The 18893-nt window shown below is 40.7% G+C and overlaps 1 protein-coding gene across 1 annotated transcript in view; it reads right to left on the reverse strand.

Annotated features, from left to right (window-relative positions):
* Window positions 1-18893, reverse strand: part of LOC134578530 (mucin-17-like) — a 65211-nt gene that overhangs the window by 10683 nt on the left and 35635 nt on the right. Inside the window, exon 31 of the mRNA XM_063437511.1 lies at window positions 1860-17108. Coding sequence (XP_063293581.1) covers window positions 1860-17108 — 15249 coding nt within the window. The remainder of the gene's footprint in view (window positions 1-1859; window positions 17109-18893) is intronic.

An 18893-nucleotide genomic window follows, 5' to 3' on the forward strand; every position in this document is an offset into this window, starting at 1 on the left:
CTTTTTTCTATAAACCTGTGAGGAGAAGATCCTTTAGTGTAGATATATACATCCACACTTATTTCAATTTATACTTAGCGCAAACATGTTTTTTTCTTGTTTTCAAAATATATTCAGCTGTAAGAATATTTCCAGTTTTACTGTATTAGCCAACAATGTGAAAGTCGCTTTGAGTTGATGCTGAATACTTGATATTTCACACATTAGTACAAAAGAAATTGTAGCAGAGCCCTAGTCCTAGCAGGGACGTCCCTTTGCTGGTTACACCAAATTACAGTCAGGAGCAAGTAAAGCAATCCAAGAATCTCCCACCTCGTCCTCAGCAACTGGACGACACTCAACTCTGGGGGTATAACTGAATTGTATTCACACATACACGGCTTTTATGCCATATCCCATGCAAGGGGTCTCACAGGCAGAAAATGTAAGGGTTTCAATCCCAGGATCCCTTGTGCCTAAGACATAATCGCCTGAGTAAACTCTTCCAATTTAATTATCTATCAGGTACAAAAAAAAAATCCAGAAATATTCTGTACCCAAAAAATCCCCCAGCTATACGTAGGAACCCCACAAAAAGTAGATTCCCTGATAGCCCTTGATTCTATTCCCTGATTGGTCTGAGTGACCAACATATCCAAGAATCACTCAGATTGGTTTGGTAGAAGGGGAACGGGATTGTGTCTAAGATTTGACCGGCCAGACACGAGGTGGTAGCCCAAAATAGTTCCAGGAGAATAGGTGCCCTGACTGGTCTCTGTTCGTGAGGTTCCTGTGCGAAAACCATACAAGGGAATCTCTTGCTTTGTATTAATTTGTATGAATAACAATATGTACACATGTTTGTGTTATATATTGGAATTATGTCAGGGTGTGTCCTGACGAAAGCTCCGCAGAGGAGCTGAAACGTTGACCGATATATGGAATAAAGGAAGATTTATATTTGGAAACCCTCGGAGTGCCGGTATTTTTACTTTTCTATACAAATGTGACCAGAGCACCAGGTACTTTATATCTTCATAAGTTGGAGTGCAGGAGCCAACAGAATTTATATCCAGTGTTTTTGGATATAAGGGTTTAAAACAAATTTCTTCTGTCAGTAATTTAAGTACAACTCCTTTTTAACATGCTTCTAGAACCATGTTCACAATGTGGAAAAAAATAATGTAGGTAGCTTTTTATTTGTTCGACTTTAAAGGAGCACTATAGGGTCAGAAACAAAAATATGTATTCCTTACCCTATAGGGGTAAAACCACCATCTAGGCCTCCTGACTCTCTCTTGCCTCCTTAAATATAATACAATCTTGCTTGTATTCAAGCCTGAAGCTGCAGGCTTTGTCCCTGTTTCCTTTTGACCTGCCCATTGCCTGCTGACATCATCAAAAGTGGTGGCCTGTTCCATTTGCAATGCTTCTCCATAGGATTGGCTGAGACTGACAAGGAGACAGATCATGGGCAGAGCCATCACAATTCAAACACAGTCCTGGCCAATCAGCATCTCCTCATAGCGTTGAATTGAATCAATGAATCTCAATGAGGAAAGTTCAGTGTCTGCATGCAGAGGGAAGAGACACTGAATGTTCGGATGCATTTTAGGCAGCCATGACCCTGGAAGGATCTCTAAAAGCCATCCGAGAAGTGGCCAGTGAAGTTATCACTAGACTGTAATGTAAACAATGCATCTTCTCTGAAAAGACAGTGTTTACAATAAAAAGCCTGAAGGTAATGCTTTTACTCACCAGAACAAATTCAATAAGCTGATGTTGTTCTGGTGACTAAAGTGTCCCTTTAATAAACAAAAGGTGAATGAATATTTAATACGTTTACATTACTAAAAGAAAAATTCTGCATTTCTGCTTACCTGGTGAAAAAAGGATTTCATTTACTTTGCAGAAGCATGATGTTGTGGTGACAGGTAATGACAAGGGCGATGTGGTTGATGATGATGAAGGTGTAGTTTTTTCAGAAAAGATAGGAGTAGATTCTGAAACCTTTGTTGTAAAAATTGTAGAACTAATTGTAGGTGTGGTTGAAGAAGTAAAACCTGACGATGATGGTGTTGATGACAATGTGGTAGTTCCAGAAGTAGAAGTGACAGTAACTGTATACACAGTAGTGGTCGTAGTGGAAGAAGTAGTCTCCGTTGAGCTTGAAGTAGTTGACCCAGAAGAAGAACTTGAAGATTCTGTAATGGTTGGTACAGTAGAAATAGGAGAAGAGGTTGGACCTCCAGTTGAAAGAGTAAAAACAGATGTTTCTGTAACAGTAGTACTTGTAGATGTGCTTGATGATGGAGTTGTGGACACTGTACTCATAGTCGTAGTTTGAGAAACAGTTGGTGTGGTGGATGAAGGAGTTGTTGGTGATGTTGTTAAAGATGATGTTGATACTGTGGAAGTTGTTGGTGTGCTTGATGATGTGGTTGTTGAAAGTGTCTTTGTAGGAGTTGTTTCTGAGACTGTTGGTGTTGTGGATGAAGGAGTTGTTGGTGAAGTTGTTACAGATAGTGTTGATACTGTTGAAGTTGTTGGTGTGCTTGTTGATGTGGTTGTGGAAACTGTCTTTGTAGGAGTTGATTCTGAGACTGTTGGTGTGGTGGATGAAGGAGTGGTTGGGGATGTTGTTACAGAGGATGTTGATACTGTTGAAGTTGTTGGTGTGCTTGATGATGTGGTTGTGGAAATTGTCTTTGTGGAAGTTGTTTCTGAGACTGTCGGTGTGGTGGATAAAGGAGTTGTTGGTGAAGTTGTTACAGAGGTAGTTGAAACTGTTGAAATTGTCGGTGTGCTGGATGATGGGGTTGTTGAAACTGTGCTTGTTGTTTCAGAAAGAGTTGGTGTGGTGGATGAAGGAGTGGTTGGTGATATTGTTATAGAGGAAGTTGATACTGTTGAACTTGTTGGTGTGCTGGATGATGGGGTTGTGGACACTGAGCTTGTTGTTGTTTCAGAAACAGTTGGAGTGGTAGATGAAGGAGTTGTTGGTGAAGTAGTTACAGATGATGTTGATACTGTTGAAGTTGTTGGTGTGCTGGATGATGTGGTTGTTGAAACTGTCTTTGTAGGAGTTGTTTCTGAGACTGTTGGTGTAGTGGATGAAGGAGTTGTTGGTGAAGTTGTTACATAGGTAGTTGAAACTGTTGAAATGGTTGGTGTGCTGGATGATGGGGTTGTGGACACTGTGCTTGTTGTTTCAGAAACAGTTGGCGTCGTGGATGAAGGAGTTGTTGGTGAAGTTGTTACAGATGATGTTGATACTGTTGAAGTTGTTGGTGTGCTGGATGATGGGGTAGTTGAAACTGTCTTTGTAGGAGTTGTTTCTGAGACTGTTGGTGTAGAGGATGAAGGAGTTGTTGGCGAAGTTGTTACAGAGGTAGTTGAAACTGTTGAAATGGTTGGTGTGCTTGATGATGGGGTTGTGGATACTGTGCTTGTTGTTGTTTCAGAAACAGTTGGTGTGGTGGATGAAGGAGTTGTTGGTGAAGTTGTTACAGATGATGTTGATACTGTTGAAGTTGTTGGTGTGCTGGATGATGGGGTAGTTGAAACTGTCTTTGTAGGAGTTGTTTCTGAGACTGTTGGTGTAGAGGATGAAGGAGTTGTTGGCGAAGTTGTTACAGAGGTAGTTGAAACTGTTGAAATGGTTGATGTGCTTGATGATGGGGTTGTGGACACTGTGCTTGTTGTTGTTTCAGAAACAGTTGGCGTGGTGGATGAAGGAGTTGTTGGTGAAGTTGTTACAGATGATGTTGATACTGTTGAAGTTGTTGGTGTGCTGGATGATGTGGTTGTTGAAACTGTCTTTGTAGGAGTTGTTTCTGAGACTGTTGGTGTAGTGGATGAAGGAGTTGTTGGTGAAGTTGTTACAGAGGTAGTTGAAACTGTTGAAATGGTTGGTGTGCTTGATGATGGGGTTGTGGACACTGTGCTTGTTGTTGTTTCAGAAACAGTTGGCGTGGTGGATGAAGGAGTTGTTGGTGAAGTTGTTACAGATGATGTTGATACTGTTGAAGTTGTTGGTGTGCTGGATGATGGGGTAGTTGAAACTGTCTTTGTAGGAGTTGTTTCTGAGACTGTTGGTGTAGTGGATGAAGGAGTTGTTGGTGAAGTTGTTACGGAGGTAGTTGAAACAGTTGAAATGGTTGGTGTGCTGGATGATGGGGTTGTGGACACTGTGCTTGTTGTTTCAGAAACAGTTGGCGTCGTGGATGAAGGAGTTGTTGGTGACGTTGTTACAGATGATGTTGATACTGTTGAAGTTGTTGGTGTGCTGGATGATGGGGTAGTTGAAACTGTCTTTGTAGGAGTTGTTTCTGAGACTGTTGGTGTAGTGGATGAAGGAGTTGTTGGCGAAGTTGATACAGAGCTAGTTGAAACTGTTGAAATGGTTGGTGTGCTTGATGATGGGGTTGTGGATACTGTGCTTGTTGTTGTTTCAGAAACAGTTGGTGTGGTGGATGAAGGAGTTGTTGGTGAAGTTGTTACAGATGATGTTGATACTGTTGAAGTTGTTGGTGTGCTGGATGATGGGGTAGTTGAAACTGTCTTTGTAGGAGTTGTTTCTGAGACTGTTGGTGTAGTGGATGAAGGAGTTGTTGGCGAAGTTGATACAGAGCTAGTTGAAACTGTTGAAATGGTTGGTGTGCTTGATGATGGGGTTGTGGATACTGTGCTTGTTGTTGTTTCAGAAACAGTTGATGTGGTGGATGAAGGAGTTGTTGGTGAAGTTGTTACAGATGATGTTGATACTGTTGAAGTTGTTGGTGTGCTGGATGATGGGGTAGTTGAAACTGTCTTTGTAGGAGTTGTTTCTGAGACTGTTGGTGTAGAGGATGAAGGAATTGTTGGCGAAGTTGTTACAGAGGTAGTTGAAACTGTTGAAATGGTTGGTGTGCTTGATGATGGGGTTGTGGATACTGTGCTTGTTGTTGTTTCAGAAACAGTTGGTGTGGTGGATGAAGGAGTTGTTGGTGAAGTTGTTACAGATGATGTTGATACTGTTGAAGTTGTTGGTGTGCTGGATGATGGGGTAGTTGAAACTGTCTTTGTAGGAGTTGTTTCTGAGACTGTTGGTGTAGAGGATGAAGGAGTTGTTGGCGAAGTTGTTACAGAGGTAGTTGAAACTGTTGAAATGGTTGGTGTGCTTGATGATGGGGTTGTGGACACTGTGCTTGTTGTTGTTTCAGAAACAGTTGGCGTGGTGGATGAAGGAGTTGTTGGTGAAGTTGTTACAGATGATGTTGATACTGTTGAAGTTGTTGGTGTGCTGGATGATGGGGTAGTTGAAACTGTCTTTGTAGGAGTTGTTTCTGAGACTGTTGGTGTAGAGGATGAAGGAGTTGTTGGCGAAGTTGTTACAGAGGTAGTTGAAACTGTTGAAATGGTCGGTGTGCTTGATGATGGGGTTGTGGACACTGTGCTTGTTGTTGTTTCAGAAACAGTTGGCGTGGTGGATGAAGGAGTTGTTGGTGAAGTTGTTACAGATGATGTTGATACTGTTGAAGTTGTTGGTGTGCTGGATGATGGGGTAGTTGAAACTGTCTTTGTAGGAGTTGTTTCTGAGACTGTTGGTGTAGTGGATGAAGGAGTTGTTGGTGAAGTTGTTACGGAGGTAGTTGAAACAGTTGAAATGGTTGGTGTGCTGGATGATGGGGTTGTGGACACTGTGCTTGTTGTTTCAGAAACAGTTGGCGTCGTGGATGAAGGAGTTGTTGGTGACGTTGTTACAGATGATGTTGATACTGTTGAAGTTGTTGGTGTGCTGGATGATGGGGTAGTTGAAACTGTCTTTGTAGGAGTTGTTTCTGAGACTGTTGGTGTAGTGGATGAAGGAGTTGTTGGCGAAGTTGATACAGAGCTAGTTGAAACTGTTGAAATGGTTGGTGTGCTTGATGATGGGGTTGTGGATACTGTGCTTGTTGTTGTTTCAGAAACAGTTGGTGTGGTGGATGAAGGAGTTGTTGGTGAAGTTGTTACAGATGATGTTGATACTGTTGAAGTTGTTGGTGTGCTGGATGATGGGGTAGTTGAAACTGTCTTTGTAGGAGTTGTTTCTGAGACTGTTGGTGTAGAGGATGAAGGAGTTGTTGGCGAAGTTGTTACAGAGGTAGTTGAAACTGTTGAAATGGTTGGTGTGCTTGATGATGGGGTTGTGGATACTGTGCTTGTTGTTGTTTCAGAAACAGTTGGTGTGGTGGATGAAGGAGTTGTTGGTGAAGTTGTTACAGATGATGTTGATACTGTTGAAGTTGTTGGTGTGCTGGATGATGGGGTAGTTGAAACTGTCTTTGTAGGAGTTGTTTCTGAGACTGTTGGTGTAGAGGATGAAGGAGTTGTTGGCGAAGTTGTTACAGAGGTAGTTGAAACTGTTGAAATGGTTGGTGTGCTTGATGATGGGGTTGTGGACACTGTGCTTGTTGTTGTTTCAGAAACAGTTGGCGTGGTGGATGAAGGAGTTGTTGGTGAAGTTGTTACAGATGATGTTGATACTGTTGAAGTTGTTGGTGTGCTGGATGATGGGGTAGTTGAAACTGTCTTTGTAGGAGTTGTTTCTGAGACTGTTGGTGTAGAGGATGAAGGAGTTGTTGGCGAAGTTGTTACAGAGGTAGTTGAAACTGTTGAAATGGTTGGTGTGCTTGATGATGGGGTTGTGGACACTGTGCTTGTTGTTGTTTCAGAAACAGTTGGCGTGGTGGATGAAGGAGTTGTTGGTGAAGTTGTTACAGATGATGTTGATACTGTTGAAGTTGTTGGTGTGCTGGATGATGGGGTAGTTGAAACTGTCTTTGTTGGAGTTGTTTCTGAGACTGTTGGTGTAGTGGATGAAGGAGTTGTTGGTGAAGTTGTTACGGAGGTAGTTGAAACTGTTGAAATGGTTGGTGTGCTGGATGATGGGGTTGTGGACACTGTGCTTGTTGTTTCAGAAACAGTTGGCGTCGTGGATGAAGGAGTTGTTGGTGAAGTTGTTACAGATGATGTTGATACTGTTGAAGTTGTTGGTGTGCTGGATGATGGGGTAGTTGAAACTGTCTTTGTAGGAGTTGTTTCTGAGACTGTTGGTGTAGTGGATGAAGGAGTTGTTGGCAAAGTTGATACAGAGCTAGTTGAAACTGTTGAAATGGTTGGTGTGCTTGATGATGGGGTTGTGGATACTGTGCTTGTTGTTTCAGAAACAGTTGGTGTGGTGGATGAAGGAGTTGTTGGTGAAGTTGTTACAGATGATGTTGATACTGTTGAAGTTGTTGGTGTGCTGGATGATGGGGTAGTTGAAACTGTCTTTGTAGGAGTTGTTTCTGAGACTGTTGGTGTAGAGGATGAAGGAGTTGTTGGCGAAGTTGTTACAGAGGTAGTTGAAACTGTTGAAATGGTTGGTGTGCTTGATGATGGGGTTGTGGATACTGTGCTTGTTGTTGTTTCAGAAACAGTTGGTGTGGTGGATGAAGGAGTTGTTGGTGAAGTTGTTACAGATGATGTTGATACTGTTGAAGTTGTTGGTGTGCTGGATGATGGGGTAGTTGAAACTGTCTTTGTAGGAGTTGTTTCTGAGACTGTTGGTGTAGAGGATGAAGGAGTTGTTGGCGAAGTTGTTACAGAGGTAGTTGAAACTGTTGAAATGGTTGGTGTGCTTGATGATGGGGTTGTGGACACTGTGCTTGTTGTTGTTTCAGAAACAGTTGGCGTGGTGGATGAAGGAGTTGTTGGTGAAGTTGTTACAGATGATGTTGATACTGTTGAAGTTGTTGGTGTGCTGGATGATGGGGTAGTTGAAACTGTCTTTGTTGGAGTTGTTTCTGAGACTGTTGGTGTAGTGGATGAAGGAGTTGTTGGTGAAGTTGTTACGGAGGTAGTTGAAACTGTTGAAATGGTTGGTGTGCTGGATGATGGGGTTGTGGACACTGTGCTTGTTGTTTCAGAAACAGTTGGCGTCGTGGATGAAGGAGTTGTTGGTGAAGTTGTTACAGATGATGTTGATACTGTTGAAGTTGTTGGTGTGCTGGATGATGGGGTAGTTGAAACTGTCTTTGTAGGAGTTGTTTCTGAGACTGTTGGTGTAGTGGATGAAGGAGTTGTTGGTGAAGTTGATACAGAGCTAGTTGAAACTGTTGAAATGGTTGGTGTGCTTGATGATGGGGTTGTGGATACTGTGCTTGTTGTTGTTTCAGAAACAGTTGGTGTGGTGGATGAAGGAGTTGTTGGTGAAGTTGTTACAGATGATGTTGATACTGTTGAAGTTGTTGGTGTGCTGGATGATGGGGTAGTTGAAACTGTCTTTGTAGGAGTTGTTTCTGAGACTGTTGGTGTAGTGGATGAAGGAGTTGTTGGTGAAGTTGTTACAGAGGTAGTTGAAACTGTTGAAATGGTTGGTGTGCTGGATGATGGGGTTGTGGACACTGTGCTTGTTGTTTCAGAAACAGTTGGCGTCGTGGATGAAGGAGTTGTTGGTGAAGTAGTTACAGATGATGTTGATACTGTTGAAGTTGTTGGTGTGCTGGATGATGGGGTAGTTGAAACTGTCTTTGTAGGAGTTGTTTCTGAGACCGTTGGTGTAGTGGATGAAGGAGTTGTTGGCGAAGTTGTTACAGACGTAGTTGAAACTGTTGAAATGGTTGGTGTGCTTGATGATGGGGTTGTGGACACTGTGCTTGTTGTTGTTTCAGAAACAGTTGGCATGGTGGATGAAGGAGTTGTTGGTGAAGTTGTTACAGATGATGTTGATACTGTTGAAGTTGTTGGTGTGCTGGATGATGGGGTAGTTGAAACTGTCTTTGTAGGAGTTGTTTCTGAGACTGTTGGTGTGGTGGATGAAGGAGTTGATGGCAAAGTTGTTACAGAGGTAGTTGAAACTGTTGAAATTGTTGGTGTGCTGGATGATGGGGTTGTGGACACTGTGTTTGTTGTTGTTTCAGAAACAGTTGGTGTGGTGGATGAAGGAGTGGTTGGTGACGTTGTTACAGAGGTAGTTGATACTGTTGAAATTGTTGGTGTGCTTGATGATGTGGTTGTGGAAACTGTTCTTGTTGGAGTTGTTTCAGAAACAGTTGGAGTGGTAGATGAAGGAGTTGTTGGTGAAGTTGTTACAGATGATGTTGATACTGTTGAAGTTGTTGGTGTGCTGGATGATGTGGTTGTTGAAACTGTCTTTGTAGGAGTTGTTTCAGACACAGTTGGAGTGGTAGATGAAGGAGTTGTTGGTGAAGTAGTTACAGATGATGTTGATACTGTTGAAGTTGTTGGTGTGCTGGATGATGTGGTTGTTGAAACTGTCTTTGTAGGAGTTGTTTCAGAAACAGTTGGAGTGGTAGATGAAGGAGTTGTTGGTGAAGTAGTTACAGATGATGTTGATACTGTTGAAGTTGTTGGTGTGCTGGATGATGGGGTAGTTGAAACTGTCTTTGTAGGAGTTGTTTCTGAGACCGTTGGTGTAGTGGATGAAGGAGTTGTTGGCGAAGTTGTTAAAGAGGTAGTTGAAACTGTTGAAATGGTTGGTGTACTGGATGATGGGGTTGTGGACACTGTGCTTGTTGTTGTTTCAGAAACAGTTGGCGTGGTGGATGAAGGAGTTGTTGGTGAAGTTGTTACAGATGATGTTGATACTGTTGAAGTTGTTGGTGTGCTGGATGATGGGGTAGTTGAAACTGTCTTTGTAGGAGTTGTTTCTGAGACTGTTGGTGTAGTGGATGAAGGAGTTGTTGGCGAAGTTGTTACAGAGGTAGTTGAAACTGTTGAAATGGTTGGTGTGCTTGATGATGGGGTTGTGGACACTGTGCTTGTTGTTGTTTCAGAAACAGTTGGCGTGGTGGATGAAGGAGTTGTTGGTGAAGTTGTTACAGATGATGTTGATACTGTTGAAGTTGTTGGTGTGCTGGATGATGGGGTAGTTGAAACTGTATTTGTAGGAGTTGTTTCTGAGACTGTTGGTGCGGTGGATGAAGGAATTGATGGCAAAGTTGTTACAGAGGTAGTTGAAACTGTTGAAATTGTTGGTGTGCTGGATGATGGGGTTGTGGACACTGTGTTTGTTGTTGTTTCAGAAACAGTTGGAGTGGTAGATGAAGGAGTTGTTGGTGAAGTTGTTACAGATGATGTTGATACTGTTGAAGTTGTTGGTGTGCTGGATGATGTGGTTGTTGAAACTGTCTTTGTAGGAGTTGTTTCAGACACAGTTGGAGTGGTAGATGAAGGAGTTGTTGGTGAAGTAGTTACAGATGATGTTGATACTGTTGAAGTTGTTGGTGTGCTGGATGATGTGGTTGTTGAAACTGTCTTTGTAGGAGTTGTTTCAGAAACAGTTGGAGTGGTAGATGAAGGAGTTGTTGGTGAAGTAGTTACAGATGATGTTGATACTGTTGAAGTTGTTGGTGTGCTGGATGATGGGGTTGTTGAAACTGTCTTTGTAGGAGTTGTTTCTGAGACCGTTGGTGTAGTGGATGAAGGAGTTGTTGGCGAAGTTGTTACAGACGTAGTTGAAACTGTTGAAATGGTTGGTGTGCTGGATGATGGGGTTGTGGACACTGTGCTTGTTGTTTCAGAAACAGTTGGCGTCGTGGATGAAGGAGTTGTTGGTGAAGTTGTTACAGATGATGTTGATACTGTTGAAGTTGTTTGTGTGCTGGATGATGGGGTAGTTGAAACTGTCTTTGTAGGAGTTGTTTCTGAGACTGTTGGTGTAGTGGATGAAGGAGTTGTTGGCGAAGTTGTTACAGAGGTAGTTGAAACTGTTGAAATGGTTGGTGTACTGGATGATGGGGTTGTGGACACTGTGCTTGTTGTTGTTTCAGAAACAGTTGGCGTGGTGGATGAAGGAGTTGTTGGTGAAGTTGTTACAGATGATGTTGATACTGTTGAAATTGTTGGTGTGCTGGATGATAGGGTAGTTGAAACTGTCTTTGTAGGAGTTGTTTCTGAGACTGTTGGTGTGGTGGATGAAGGAGTTGATGGCAAAGTTGTTACAGAGGTAGTTGAAACTGTTGAAATTGTTGGTGTGCTGGATGATGGGCTTGTGGGCACTGTGTTTGTTGTTGTTTCAGAAACAGTTGGTGTGGTGGATGAAAGAGTGGTTGGTGACGTTGTTACAGAGGTAGTTGATACTGTTGAAATTGTTGGTGTGCTTGATGATGTGGTTGTGGAAACTGTTCTTGTTGGAGTTGTTTCAGAAACAGTTGGAGTGGTAGATGAAGGAGTTGTTGGTGAAGCAGTTACAGATGATGTTGATACTGTTGAAGTTGTTGGTGTGCTGGATGATGTGGTTGTTGAAACTGTCTTTGTAGGAGTTGTTTCTGAGACCGTTGGTGTAGTGGATGAATGAGTTGTTGGCGAAGTTGTTACAGAGGTAGTTGAAACTGTTGAAATGGTTGGAGTAGTGGATGATGGGGTTGTGGACACTGTGCTTGTTGTTGTTTCAGAAACAGTTGGCGTGGTGGATGAAGGAGTTGTTGGTGAAGTAGTTACAGATGATGTTGATACTGATGTAGTTGTTGGTGTGCTTGAAGATGTGGTTGTTGAAACTGTCTTTGTAGGAGTTGTTTCTGAGACTGTTGGTGTAGTGGATGAAGGAGTTGTTGGCGAAGTTGTTACAGAGCTGGTTGAAACTGTTGAAATGGTTGGTGTGCTTGATGATGGGGTTGTGGACACTGTGCTTGTTGTTGTTTCAGAAACAGTTGGCGTGGTGGATGAAGGAGTTGTTGGTGAAGTTGTTACAGATGATGTTGATACTGTTGAAATTGTTGGTGTGCTTGAAGATGTGGTTGTTGAAACTGTCTTTGTAGGAGTTGTTTCTGAGACTGTTGGTGTAGTGGATGAAGGAGTTGTTGGTGAAGTAGTTACAGATGATGTTGATACTGTTGAAGTTGTTGGTGTGCTTGAAGATGTGGTTGTTGAAACTGTTTTTGTAGGAGTTGTTTCTGAGACTGTTGGTGTAGTGGATGAAGGAGTTGTTGGCGAAGTTGTTACAGAGCTGGTTGAAAATGTTGAAATTGTTGATGTGCTGGATGATGGACTTGTGGACACTGTGCTTGTTGGAGTTGTTTCAGAAACAGTTGGGGTGGAAGATGGAGTTGTTGGTGAAGTTGTTACAGATGATGTTGATACTGTTGAAGTTGTTGGTGTGCTTGAAGATGTGGTTGTTGAAACTGTCTTTGTAGGAGTTGTTTCTGAGACTGTTGGTGTAGTGGATGAAGGAGTTGTTGGCGAAGTTGTTACAGAGCTGGTTGAAACTGTTGAAATGGTTGGTGTGCTTGATGATGGGGTTGTGGACACTGTGCTTGTTGTTGTTTCAGAAACAGTTGGCGTGGTGGATGAAGGAGTTGTTGGTGAAGTTGTTACAGATGATGTTGATACTGTTGAAATTGTTGGTGTGCTGGATGATAGGGTTGTTGAAACTGTCTTTGTAACAGTTGTTTCTGAGACTGTTTGTGTGGTGGATGAAGGAGTTGAAATTACAATGTATGGTTCTGATGGTGGAATTGTTATTAAAGATGTTACAGAATATGTTGATATTGTTGAAATTGCTGAAGTACTCAATAATTGGGTTGTTGAGACTGTGCTTGCAGTTGTTATAGAATTTGTGGTTGGGAATGATTTTTCACAGTACTTAGAACAGCATTCAATTCTTATTTTATAGTCAAAACAAATGCTGGAGCCAGTTTGATCATTGTTGTTACAGATCAGTCCATTCTTTAGATCACAAGTATAAACTTGTTTCTGTGATCCTCCACTTACTACTGCTTCACACTGTATGTTAGTTTCTATTTCCTGTTCTGTACAGACAGCAATTTTCTGGGCTTTAAGTCTTTCCAAAGTCTCAATGTCCCCACCGTCCGTGCTGGATGTAGGTTTATTTAAATCAAACCAGTCTGTATAACGGCAATCCATTTTTGTACAGGTAGTAGTAGTTAGGGTGGTTAACTCGGTTGTAGGAGGTGTGATTGATGTAGTTGGAATTGAAGTAGTTGATACAGAGATAGTAGGTGTTTTTGTTTCTGTTACAATAGATGTTGTGGAAGATGGGGTTGTTGTTGAAGTGATAACTGAAGTAGTTGATACTGGAGTTGTTTCAGAAATAGGTGAGGTGCTTGTTGGAGGGCTTGAAGTGATTACAGAAGTGGTGGTTGGGGAAGATTTTTCACAGTACTTAGAACAGCATTCAATTCTGATTTTATAGTCATAACAAATACTGGAGCCAGTTTGATCTTTGTTGTTACAGATCAGTCCATTCTTTAGATCACACGTATAAACTTGTATCTGTGATCCTCCACTTACTGCTGCTTCACACTGTATGTTGGTTTCTATTTCCTGTTCTGTACAGACAGCAATTTTCTGGGCTTTAATTCTTTCCAAAGTCTCAATGTCCCCACCGTCTGTGCTGGATGTAGGTTTATTTAAATCAAACCAGTCTGTATAACGGCAATCCATTTTTGTACAGGTAGTAGTAGTAGTGGTTGGGGTGGTTAACTCAGTAGTTGGAGGTGTAATTGATGTAGTTGGAATTGAAGTAGTTGATACAGAGATAGTAGGTGTTTTTGTTTCTGTTACAGTTGATGTTGTGGAAGATGGGGTTGTTGTTGAAGTGATAACTGAAGTAGTTGATCCTGGAGTTGTTTCAGAAATAGGTGAGGTGCTTGTTGGAGGGCTTGAAGTGATTACAGAAGTGGTGGTTGGGGAAGATTTTTCACAGTACTTAGAACAGCATTCAATTCTGATTTTATAGTCATAACAAATACTGGAGCCAGTTTGATCTTTGTTGTTACAGATCAGTCCATTCTTTAAATCACAAGTATAAACTTGTATCTGTGATCCTCCACTTACTGCTGCTTCACACTGTATGTTGGTTTCTATTTCCTGTTCTGTACAGACAGCAATTTTCTGGGCTTTAATTCTTTCCAAAGTCTCAATGTCCCCACCGTCCGTGCTGGATGTAGGTTTATTTAAATCAAACCAGTCTGTATAACGGCAATCCATTTTTGTACAGGTAGTAGTAGTAGTGGTTGGGGTGGTTAACTCGGTAGTTGGAGGTGTGATTGATGTAGTTGGAATTGAAGTAGTTGATACAGAGATAGTAGGTGTTTTTGTTTCTGTTACAATAGATGTTGTGGAAGATGGGGTTGTTGTTGAAGTGATAACTGAAGTAGTTGATCCTGGAGTTGTTTCAGAAATAGGTGAGGTGCTTGTTGGAGGGCTTGAAGTGATTACAGAAGTGGTGGTTGGGGAAGATTTTTCACAGTACTTAGAACAGCATTCAATTCTGATTTTATAGTCATAACAAATACTGGAGCCAGTTTGATCTTTGTTGTTACAGATCAGTCCATTCTTTAGATCACAAGTATAAACTTGTTTCTGTGATCCTCCACTTACTGCTGCTTCACACTGTATGTTGGTTTCTATTTCCTGTTCTGTACAGACAGCAATTTTCTGGGCTTTAATTCTTTCCAAAGTCTCAATGTCCCCACCGTTCGTGCTGGATGTCGGTTCATTTAAATCAAACCAGTCTGTATAACGGCAATCCATTTTTGTACAGGTAGTAGTAGTTGGGGTGGTTAACTCGGTTGTAGGAGGTGTGATTGATGTAGTTGGAATTGAAGTAGTTGATACAGAGATAGTAGGTGTTTTTGTTTCTGTTACAGTTGATGTTGTGGAAGATTGGGTTGTTGTTGAAGTGATAACTGAAGTAGTTGATCCTGGAGTTGTTTCAGAAATAGGTGAGGTGCTTGTTGGAGGGCTTGAAGTGATTACAGAAGTGGTGGTTGGGGAAGATTTTTCACAGTACTTAGAACAGCATTCAATTCTGATTTTATAGTCATAACAAATACTGGAGCCAGTTTGATCTTTGTTGTTACAGATCAGTCCATTCTTTAGATCACACGTATAAACTTGTATCTGTGATCCTCCACTTACTGCTGCTTCACACTGTATGTTGGTTTCTATTTCCTGTTCTGTACAGACAGCAATTTTCTGGGCTTTAAGTCTTTCCAAAGTCTCAATGTCCCCACCGTCCGTGCTGGATGTAGGTTTATTTAAATCAAACCAGTCTGTATAACGGCAATCCATTTTTGTACAGGTAGTAGTAGTAGTGGTTGGGGTGGTTAACTCGGTAGTTGGAGGTGTGATTGATGTAGTTGGAATTGAAGTAGTTGATACAGAGATAGTAGGTGTTTTTGTTTCTGTTACAGTTGATGTTGTGGAAGATGGGGTTGTTGTTGAAGTGATAACTGAAGTAGTTGATCCTGGAGTTGTTTCAGAAATAGGTGAGGTGCTTGTTGGAGGGCTTGAAGTGATTACAGAAGTGGTGGTTGGGGAAGATTTTTCACAGTACTTAGAACAGCATTCAATTCTGATTTTATAGTCATAACAAATACTGGAGCCAGTTTGATCTTTGTTGTTACAGATCAGTCCATTCTTTAAATCACAAGTATAAACTTGTATCTGTGATCCTCCACTTACTGCTGCTTCACACTGTATGTTGGTTTCTATTTCCTGTTCTGTACAGACAGCAATTTTCTGGGCTTTAAGTCTTTCCAAAGTCTCAATGTCCCCACCGTCCGTGCTGGATGTAGGTTTATTTAAATCAAACCAGTCTGTATAACGGCAATCCATTTTTGTACAGGTAGTAGTAGTAGTGGTTGGGGTGGTTAACTCGGTAGTTGGAGGTGTGATTGATGTAGTTGGAATTGAAGTAGTTGATACAGAGATAGTAGGTGTTTTTGTTTCTGTTACAATAGATGTTGTGGAAGATGGGGTTGTTGTTGAAGTGATAACTGAAGTAGTTGATCCTGGAGTTGTTTCAGAAATAGGTGAGGTGCTTGTTGGAGGGCTTGAAGTGATTACAGAAGTGGTGGTTGGGGAAGATTTTTCACAGTACTTAGAACAGCATTCAATTCTGATTTTATAGTCATAACAAATACTGGAGCCAGTTTGATCTTTGTTGTTACAGATCAGTCCATTCTTTAGATCACACGTATAAACTTGTTTCTGTGATCCTCCACTTACTGCTGCTTCACACTGTATGTTGGTTTCTATTTCCTGTTCTGTACAGACAGCAATTTTCTGGGCTTTAATTCTTTCCAAAGTCTCAATGTCCCCACCGTTCGTGCTGGATGTCGGTTCATTTAAATCAAACCAGTCTGTATAACGGCAATCCATTTTTGTACAGGTAGTAGTAGTTGGGGTGGTTAACTCGGTTGTAGGAGGTGTGATTGATGTAGTTGGAATTGAAGTAGTTGATACAGAGATAGTAGGTGTTTTTGTTTCTGTTACAATAGATGTTGTGGAAGATGGGGTTGTTGTTGAAGTGATAACTGAAGTAGTTGATCCTGGAGTTGTTTCAGAAATAGGTGAGGTGCTTGTTGGAGGGCTTGAAGTGATTACAGAAGTGGTGGTTGGGGAAGATTTTTCACAGTACTTAGAACAGCATTCAATTCTAATTCTGTAATTGTAGCATATATTTGATGAGCTCTTTTGATCTATGTTTTTGCAGACCAATCCATTCTTTAAATCACATTGATAACTTTGATTTTTTTGCCCAATTTGTGACTGCCCGTAATTAATAGGTTCACATTGTATGTTAGTTTCATATTCATTCTCGCTACATACAGTATATCCTCTTAATTTAATATCCTGAATAGTTTCAATATCTCCATCTCTTATGTCTGATGTAGGAGCATGGAAGTCAAACCAATCTGTGTAACGGCAATCCATTTGAGTACAAGTAGGAGAAGTAGTGATTGGTGTTGAAGTGCTTGATGATGTTGTTCCAGTAATCGGTGAAGTGACAGTAGGTGTTGTCGTTGGACTTACAGGAGTACTTGGAGTAGTTGGTGAACTACATTCTGCATAGGTACCACAACATTCAATGCTAATTTGGTAATTGTAGCACACTGGAAAATTTTGACTATTATAACAGATTAATCCAAGTTCTTTGCTGCATGTTACTTGTTGCCCTAAATCTTCTAATTTTTCATTAGGAAATGCCTTTGCCCTGCATTTAACACTTCGAGGAGCATCACAAATATTATAGCCACTTTTCTTTAGATTTTGAAAGGTTTCAAAGTCTCCTGAGTCTGCCCCAACATATGGATAGCTGATATCGTACCAAGGTGACCAACTGCACTCGGCGCACACTGCAGAAATAAGAAAATAGTGATGCAAATAGTTAAATTTTATAATGTAGTAAATAATATGAATAATGTAATATATGTATAACAGGGGTCCAAATGTAGCACTTGTGTGTCAAAATTCACCTCTGGTGACTATGCTATGTCTTGCAGTGACAAGTAACTTTTAGCGCCAGATTAGTAGTATGGGATTTCACATCATATAATATTTCCTTTGTAAATGGCTTTTGTTTTCAAGATATATTTGCTAATGCTATTTAATTTTATGATACAGGTAAGATTTAATTTGGCACACTTAAATTGAATCATAAACTCTAAACCAAAAAAACATTTCAAGCAATTTAGAAAAAAAAAGAGATAGAGGTTATAATGCACACTAACTACTTACACTCTTACGTACACACATTCACATTTGGCCAACAACTTACATATATATATATATATATATACACATACATACGTTGTGATGGACAAATGTGATGCATACAAATGTATACATATGCATGTAATATGTGCGTATGCCATCACTCAAATTTACAAATACATTCTTATATACAGACAAACACTAACACATACACACTCAAAAAACATGTTGGCAAACATATTCACTCATGGGTGTCTTAGCCCCCAAAAAGGTTGTGAATTTACTTAATTCCTTAAATTAATTACCTGATGCCATGCTTACTTAGGTAGTATTCATCAAATTACAGTTTTGGACAGGCACAAAAATACATCTACATTTAGAAACATTCCTGTCATGTATTACATAACTCACGTTTGACATTTAGAGTTCTTCTTGGGCATAGAAACTTGACATGCAAATGAGCACAGATCAGCATCGTGTTTAAGACTTCATACTGGATTTCTGCAGCTACCATTAGCAATAGACACTGCTTTGAACACAGCTTTATTTAAACTAAAGCATTGGCTATGAGCAAAAAGAATCAATGACCAGGAGCCAGCTATGGACTGCAGGTTCAACCTTGTGGGTCTCATCAGCATGGCACTGGTTCTAGTCTGGAAGACTTCAGGATTTAGACCAAAATAACCGTATTGGAAAAAACAATTGTCAACACCACTTTTTCCAGCCAGTTCTGCATGTGTATTATTGGTCACTGGTATATGAGTACATGTAGAATCAGTGTGACTACCGTTGTCCCTTTATATTTGTGGTGAATTTATAAACGTAGTTTGCAAAATTCAGACTAAATACAGACTAAAATAGCTGTGACTATAGCTGAGCTGGGGGATTTTTCCAGCTCATAAATTTTGGTTTGCAACACAGGGAGAAATCACAATCTCATGTAACCAATACCCCACAATCAACTTGTTGATGAGCAGAGTAATCACAACATATACTTCTTCTGACTTGATCATGTGCACAAAAATATTAACTAATGATTCCTTATTGCAACAACTAAAGTAACAATAAGCACTGTAACTAAAATATAACTAGCAAAATGTATAATATAACAAATGCACATGTGCACCATACTGGAAATATCCATCTAAAGGTGCCCTAAAGAAACAAATACACACTACAATGTCCACATGGAATATAAGATGGTATTTTCACGTATGCCACATATTATCGTTATCATCAATGCATATGGCTGTCCACAAGTTTTGTGTCACAATACCCAACTACCTCTTACATGTAAGCTCATTGAGCAGGGCCCTCAAACCCCTGTTCCTGTGTGTCCAATGCGTCTGGTTAGCACGTGTCTGCTAATCCACCAATTGTACAGCACTGTGGTATTTTTTGGCACTTTACAAATAATAATAATAATA

This window comes from Pelobates fuscus, chromosome 12, assembly GCF_036172605.1.
Source record: "Pelobates fuscus isolate aPelFus1 chromosome 12, aPelFus1.pri, whole genome shotgun sequence".
Lineage (NCBI taxonomy): Eukaryota > Metazoa > Chordata > Amphibia > Anura > Pelobatidae > Pelobates > Pelobates fuscus.